Source organism: Chanodichthys erythropterus, chromosome 15 (genome assembly GCF_024489055.1).
Source record: "Chanodichthys erythropterus isolate Z2021 chromosome 15, ASM2448905v1, whole genome shotgun sequence".
Classification (NCBI taxonomy): Eukaryota; Metazoa; Chordata; class Actinopteri; order Cypriniformes; family Xenocyprididae; genus Chanodichthys; species Chanodichthys erythropterus.
The window spans coordinates 24,952,805-24,960,756 of NC_090235.1; the positions used below are offsets into that span (position 1 = coordinate 24,952,805).

Here is a 7,952-nt window from a genome sequence, read left to right on the forward strand (position 1 = left end):
TATTCCAATAGACCAATCAGTTCATCTGATTTTAGGGATAAGTTATGAGTAGGGATAGGATTAGGGGTAGATATAGGGTTAGGACTTAATTTTCGGACAGGAATGTTGTTCCAGGATCAAAAAAATATTGCTTGGCAAAATCATGGTGACCTGTCTGCCCACATGAAGTGACATAGCAAAAGCGACCATGTAAAATAAAACCACTGCCATTAGGCTACTGATATGATTGGAGTCTTGTCTGGACATTATTTTAAACATTTTTCAGAATTACTGTTTAATTCTTTATATACAGTGGGTACGGAAAGTATTCAGACCACCTTAAATTTTTCACTCTTTGTTATATTGCAGCCATTTGCTAAATTCATTTAAGTTCATTTTTTTTCCTCATTAATGTACACACAGCACCCCATATTGACAGAAAAACACAGATTTGTTGACATTTTTGCAGATTTATTAAAAAAGAAAAAACTGAAATATCACATGGTCCTAAGTATTCAGACAATTTGCTCAGTATTTAGTAGAAGAACCCTTTTGATCTAATACAGCCATGAGTCTTTTTGGGAAAGATGCAACAAGTTTTTCACACCTGGATTTGGGGATCCTCTGCCATTCCTCCTTGCAGATCCTCTCCAGTTCGGTCAGGTTGGATGGTAAACGTTGGTGGACAGCCATTTTTAGGTCTCTCCAGAGATGCTCAATTGGGTTTAAGTCAGGGCTTTGGCTGGGCCATTCAAGAACAGTCACAGAGTTGTTGAAGCCACTCCTTCGTTATTTTAGCTGTGTGCTTAGGGTCATTGTCTTGTTGGAAGGTAAACCTTCGGCCCAGTCTGAGGTCCTGAGCACTCTGGAGAAGGTTTGGATATCCCTGCACTTAGCCGCATTCATCTTTTCCTTGATTGCAACCAGTTGTCCTGTCGCTGCAGCATGATGCTGCCACCACCATGCTTCACTGTTGGGACTGTATTGGACAGGTGATGAGCAGTGCCTGGTTTTCTCAACACATACCACTTAGAATTAAAGCCAAAAAGTTCTATCTTGGTCTCATCAGACCAGAGAATCTTATTTCTCACCATCTTGGCAAACTCCATGCGGGCTTTCATGTGTCTTGCACTGAGGAGAGGCTTCCGTCGGGCCACTCTGCCATTAAGCCCCGACTGGTGGATGGCTGCAGTGATGGTTGACTTTCTACAACTTTCTCCCATCTCCTGACTGCATCTGTGGAGCTCAGCCACAGTGATCTTTGGGTTCTTCTTTACCTCTCTCACCAAGGCTCTTCTCCCCCGATAGTTTAGTTTGGCCGGACGGCCAGCTCTAGGAAGGGTTCTGGTCATCCCAAACATCTTCCATTTAAGGATTATGGAGGCCACTGTGTTCTTAGGAACCTTAAGTGCAGCACAAATTTTTTTGTAACCTTGGCCAGATCTGTGCCTTGCCACAATTCTGTCTCTGAGCTCTTCAGGCAGTTCCTTTGACCTCATGATTCTCATTTGCTCTGACATGCACTGTGAGCTGTAAGGTCTTATATAGACAGGTGTGTGGCTTTCCTAATCAAGTCCAATCAGTATAATCAAACACAGCTGGACTCAAATGAAGGTGTAGAACCATCTCAAGGATGATCAGAAGAAATAGACAGCACCTGAGTTAAATATATGAGTGTCACAGCAAAGGGTCTGAATACTTAGGACCATGTGATATTTCAGTTTTTCTTTTTTAATCTGCAAAAATGTCAACAGTTCTGTGTTTTAATGTCAATATGGGGTGCTGTGTGTACACTAATGAGGGAAAAAAATGAACTTGAATGATTTTAGCAAATGGCTGCAATATAACAAAGAGTGAAAAATTTAAGGGGGTCTAAATACTTTCCGTACCCACTGTATAAAGCATTTTTAATGAAGGGAGAAAGCACTGCATGCAACTTTAAAGCATTTTTAAGTATACCTCTCTCCTGCACTCTGAGCTTTTGACATTTGAGCTTGTGTGTGTTTGTAGGTAATCATCTGGGGTCCTGGTGACAGTGAGTGTGAGGGTGTAAGCGTCACTCCCTGCTCCTCTGTTCTGGATGTCGGAGATTCAGCCACTGCTGTGTCTGTCTGCCCATATCTCTGTTCAGACCAGAGGTAACCAATGATCTTTATGTGACACCATCATTAGAATCAGTGTCATGTGACTGGGATAAATACTTAATTAAACTTGTATATGTGTAGTTATTTGCTGGCTGTAGGTTTAGAGAATGGGCACATTTTGCTGTATAAATGGAGACCATCAGAGGATCTGTCTTCTGGATCAGACTGGAGCAGATGTGGAGAAACCGATCCTTGGTATCCTTTTTCCTGCTCATATTCTTATCTCCACTCTTTATAATCTTGAAATGCCATAGTGAGTTTAAAAATATTATAGTACTTTATCTCAGTAGTGTAATTGACAGGCCTGAAAAGAATCTGCACCCACAAACCTAAAAAAAACTTTGGAAATCAAAAAGGACTTTTTTAACTTAATATGCATTCTTGGTTTTTCTTGTAAATGACTCTATGGAAGCTTGTTTCCACCATTAAATAAAAAAGGTAACTTCGACTTTTTATCTCACAATTCTGACATTTCTAAGATTTAAACTCACAATTGTGAGTTATAAAGTCAGAATTGCAAGATATAAAGTGATAATTGTTATAAAGTCAGAGTTGCGAGATATAGTCGCAATTCCGACTTTTTTCTCTCGCAGTTGCAAGTTTTTCTCACGCAATTCTGATTTTCTGTCTCGCAATTAAGAATTTTTTAGAAGACTATAGAATAACACAAGATGCGTCACTTTTGTTGTTTTGAATGGGAGCAAGTGCAACGTGCAATGATGCCAATCGGCAATTGGTAAAGTCATTGCTCACTGCAGCAGCCGTTAGAAGCTCCGGTTCCTTTAGAAACAGTCAGTCACTTAGGACTGATCCAGCCTGAAAAATACCAATTATTATTTTTTTTTTGTCATGATTTGTGCATTTAGAAACAATATTTTTGAGACGGTTGTCAGATTTCATCAGTGATTTCAAATATGAAATTTAATAGTATTTAATAGCTTGGCAAACAGCTTTGGATAATTTTGTTTCCCCATTCAAAGAGATAGGAGCTGCACTTACAAGCCCAAGAGGCTTTTCAAAGATGGTTGCTGAGTGAAATGACTTGTCTTAAAGGGACTTTGCTTTTTTTCCCTCAGAATTGTGAGTTAGTCAGAATTGCGTGATATAAACTTGCAAATGTTTATATCTTGCAATTCCAAGAGAAAAAGTCAGAATTGTGAGATATAAAGTCACAATTACCTTTTTTTTTTTTCATGGCAGAAACAAGCTTCCATATGATTCTCTGCATGTTATTTTAAAGAGAAATGTTTTTCGGTCTTCACAATCTTCCTTTAAAGCATAACTTTGCTCTGCTTCTCAAAATAAGACATATCAAAATAAGAATATCCCGATTTTACTCAAATACATCACATTACGGCAATTAAAATGAAAAATAGCTACAGCACAAATTTAGTTTAGTAGTTTTTAATTCAGTAATAATAATAAAAATAGTAATTATAAATATATTATTATTATTATATTCTATTGATATGTAATCCTAATTTTTGACCAAATAGTGCAGCCCTTCAAACAAGCACATCAAACCTGGAGCTTTTTTAAAAATTGCATTTTCAATCGCAATTAAATCCCCCCAAATTGTGCATCCCTTCAGTCGGCACAGAAAATTTGACAAAATTGAGCAAGTTTTTCATCCTGTTAAATGCCTCATAAGCCCCTAAAAATAATCTGTTTCTCATTGTTCCTCTTACCTTCTCAAGATGTTTAACATGATCTCAAGTTAAACAAGACAGTCAAACCTCCTCCCAGAGACCAGTGCTGGTGGTGTAATTGACAACAAAAGGGCCGCATGTATCTGAGCTGGCCCACGCTGCTCGGGAGAAACTTCAGGTTGATACGGGGGCTCCCGTGGGCAGGTTCCGCATTGATCCGTGAAGAGAGAGAATGAGGTGTCAGAGAGAGGCCAGGCCGTGTTGTGCATTCTGTTTGCACCGAGCTCTCTCGCTAGCTATCTCTCTCTCCCCCACAGTGGATCGAGTCCCGACTGGCTAAACTCTCTTTCTGTAGGTGTAATTGATAAACCGTCTGTGTAGGCACTTACACGTATCTCTTACCCAGAAGTCACTCACATTAGAAGCTCAAGAAGTGAAAATTTGCCATGTATTGCAGCGAGTTCTGAAAAGCAAGATTGATTTGTGTTTATTCGTCTGCCTGTATTTTTGAAATTGGTCAGTGTGTAAGCACCCCTGGAAGTATTTGGACAGGCGGAGTTGAAGTGAAACATCCAGACAAGCGTGTGAGGGGTGATTTGTGTTGCCTTGAATTAACGTCCATCCATGCTTGTGGCTTTTCTTGACCGCCCATCACAGTCAGAGTCACACGCTAATGGTGAAGAGGCTGCGCTGGAGGCCAAGGCCGGGCAGGGCAGGCCATGGCGGGCAGGAGAGGAACGAAGAGCGAGCTTGGGTGCAGCTAGCAAGTGCTGGTGCCGACCATGTCGTCAAAATCTTCAACGTCAAAATATCAGCGCTGTGACTTCCAGTCGCCTCTGGTGACGTGCGCTCTGGGTAATATGCAGTGTGTCCAGCTGATATGCAGTAAGAATGAACTACAGTCGCCGGATCTGCTGTGAAGTCGTCAGCGGGCCCGAATGTGCTGCTGTAAATGCCGTTTTTCAAAGGGGATGCTGGGAGCAGTTTTCTCATTCCCTTAAATCAGCTTCTGCTCTTCGACTTTCAGTACTATTACTTATGACCTGTAAACATGAACTAATGTAGGCTACTATTTATGATGTATATATAAAAAACCACATTGCTTTGTATCACAATAAATGTCTCTTTTTTAGTAATGAAATGTCACAGGAGTGATTTATCTCAAGCTAACTATAATTCTTTTATTGGCTGTTTTAAAGCACCCCACGTCTCATGAACGGCAAATCCTCTTGTAATAACCTACAGCCGTAAGTGACAGTAAGAGAATAGAAAATCCGGCTCACATCCTCTCGTTTCCAGTGCCTGAAGGACAGATGAGCATTCGGATAAGATGTACAATGAGCCGTGAGGGCCATAGACTCACCAGGCGTGAATCATTCACAGGAGAAATAGTGTTTCATTTAGGAAATGTGCTCCTTTTTATTGAGCACATCCTTTATTGAAACCAATGACATTCATTCTTGTGAGACATTAAAGTAATGTTTTCTGGCTTCAATTCAACTTGAGTTGTTGTATCGACAGCATCCGTGACGTGCTTTGGATTACCACAGAAAATAATTTAGACTCTGCAAGACACTCCAGTGGTGCTAAAAATACTCAGGAAGTACTTGGAAGTATAGCTGCAAGACTTAAATATTGTTAACATGGTGTAATAGAATCACTTACTAACTTAGTTTTCGCTAGGTTATGTGCATTTTGTCAACCTGTCATGACAGCCCTGTAACTTTTCTATTATGAACACCAGAAACAGACACCATGCAGGTATTTCTAATGAACACTCTACTTTTAAATTCTGACTGTTATGGACATGTAGCTGCAAGACTTGAACATTGTGTAATAGAATCACTTGCTAACTTGGGTTTTTGCAAGGTTATATGCAATTTGCCAACCTGTCATGGCTGTAAATCCTGTACATTTCTTGTACAAGAACACCAGAAAAGGGTTTTGTTACTTCAGCTACACATTAACAGATTCATATACTCAGACATGAACACCTTGCCATGTTCAACGTCTAGTGGAAAATGTTCCCATGGGTCAAAATGATTTTCTGTGGTGAACTTTAACGTTTCTAAACTTTATCTTTTCTATTGAGGTAAGCTGGTTCGCTGTGTTATTTAAGGATAAATACTGACCCATCTGTGTTGTGCTGTTGTGAGAAGTTAAAAGGTCTTCTGTCTCACATGTTAAATATTTGAGCACTTGATGGAATGGGAAAGCTGACTGTGACATCCTCCTTCGTCCTCCAGCATCCAGTGTGGCATGAAGTCCCTGCACGCTCAATAATTCAGTATACTCAATGTAGAGAAACACTCATTACAGATTTATCCTCCTTGCCTTTCTGTGTTTGTTGTATGGTTGTGTAAAAGTGTGTGTGAGAGAGATCAAAACATGGGCTCACTGAAAAGCTCTACACTGCACAATGTCAATTAAAGGAGAAAGTTCACTCAAAAACGAAAGTTTTGCCATCATTTACTCACCCTCATGTCATTATAAAGTAAACCCTGTACGTGTTGTGGCTCTGTGTAACGCTGCAGGCTTATCTGTCTGCTCGTATTTCATTGAAATGTAACTGGCGCCATCTTGCAGTCTTAATTATCGATGTAATTATCTGTTGTTACCGTGAAAATAACAGCATTAGTGAACAAGAAATTAACTTCTTTTTATTGAATATTGCAGTATTCATTTGTTATAAATGTTCCCTGCACGTCATTGGGATGTCAAAACAGAAAAGACTCGCAACTTCCGTTTCATTCCCAATTTAATGTTAATTTGTTGCTGCAGTGTTCGCCTTGTTGCCAGGCAGACTTATGTACAGTAGGCCTATATTATAATCGACTAGTTTTTAGCTGAAGCTTTAATTACAGGTAAGATTTTAAAATACTTTCAGCTTAATTCTTGTCCACATATTTATTTGGTTACTAGCGCCATATTTAATATTTTGACAGGAATGAAGCAGAGGGATAGAAGTGTGGTAAATGGATTGTACATGCAAGTTGTTCACGAAACATCTTTCAAAAACTTTTTTTTTTTTTTTTTTTTTTTTTTAGACATAAGTTTTGAAGGTTGAGTTGTGAAAATTGTGTAATTCCTGTCGAAATGTAAACACGTCGCTACTCTGACTAAAATCTATTAGCCTAACAGCAAGATCACAATTGTAGCCTACAGTTGTTTTCATACTGTATTATTTTGTTTTAACGTAAAATGACACATTTTGAAGAATGTAAATGTTTCTCCTTTTCCATACAACAACAGTTCATAATAAAGGGAGCTGAAGAAAGTTATACAGATTTGGATCAACATGAAGGTGAGTAAATGACAGAATATTTATTTGTGGCTGAACTTTTACTTTTAAGTAGATCTTAGTTATATTCCTGTGTTAATTCCCAAATGAGGTGCTTGATAAATAATGAAAATAGAATATTTTTAATTATTTTATTAATAAAACATTTTTTGCAATAATTTATTAAAAATGTTATGATTTCCATGCAGTTTAAGGGTACAAGAAATATGAAATGAACACATCCACTTTGATTTGTTCAAGAGCTCCTGTGTGTCTGTGTGTGTGCCATTACAAACACACGGGACGGTACAGCAGTGGAGCACACAAGTGTACACTTCCAAAAAGCACTGTATAGAAAAACAAAACAACAGATTTGTGGAGTTTCTCTTTTTTTTTTTTTTTTTCTTTTTTTTTTCCTTTTTTGTTTTTTTGTTCTTGATGGGCAGTGACGAGGTTTGTGAACTCAAAAGAGATGACAAATAAAAGATAAAAAATAAAAATAAAGCAAAAGGACCAAAAAAAAAAAAAAAAAGAGCGTTAAGTCTTCCAGCACAGAATAAATAGTTTGTATAGCGATGTGTAAACTTGTAGACAGCACGTTTTCACACAGTGGCAAACAGACATACACGCTCACTGCTAACATTCTGTCATTTTAACGTCATTTGTAACATCCCCCACTATCATTGTATTGTACCTCTACAGAAAAAAATAAGTTGTTTACATTATATACATTAGAAGTGGTTGTTCATTCTCCTGGGGTGATGACAAGGCCTTTCTGTTGTCTGTTACATGATGCAAAGATAGACCAGTTCACACCAGAATACGCATGGAGTCCAGCCCAACAGTTTTCACAAGTCTTGTAGACTGAATTCATGAATCTCTTTGCACAAATGAGTGTTT

The 7,952-nt window shown here is 38.6% G+C and overlaps 1 protein-coding gene across 3 annotated transcripts in view; it reads left to right on the plus strand.

Moving 5' to 3' along the window:
* elp2 (elongator acetyltransferase complex subunit 2) overlaps window positions 1-4,913 on the plus strand; it is a 32,694-nt gene extending 27,781 nt beyond the window's left edge. For all 3 annotated transcript variants that reach the window (XM_067411270.1, XM_067411269.1, XM_067411271.1), the window contains 3 exons: window positions 1,990-2,117; window positions 2,205-2,318; window positions 4,430-4,913. In XM_067411270.1, coding sequence (XP_067267371.1) covers window positions 1,990-2,117; window positions 2,205-2,318; window positions 4,430-4,595 — 408 coding nt within the window. In that variant the 3' untranslated portion in view covers window positions 4,596-4,913. The remainder of the gene's footprint in view (window positions 1-1,989; window positions 2,118-2,204; window positions 2,319-4,429) is intronic.
* The last annotated feature ends 3,039 nt before the right edge of the window (window positions 4,914-7,952 follow it).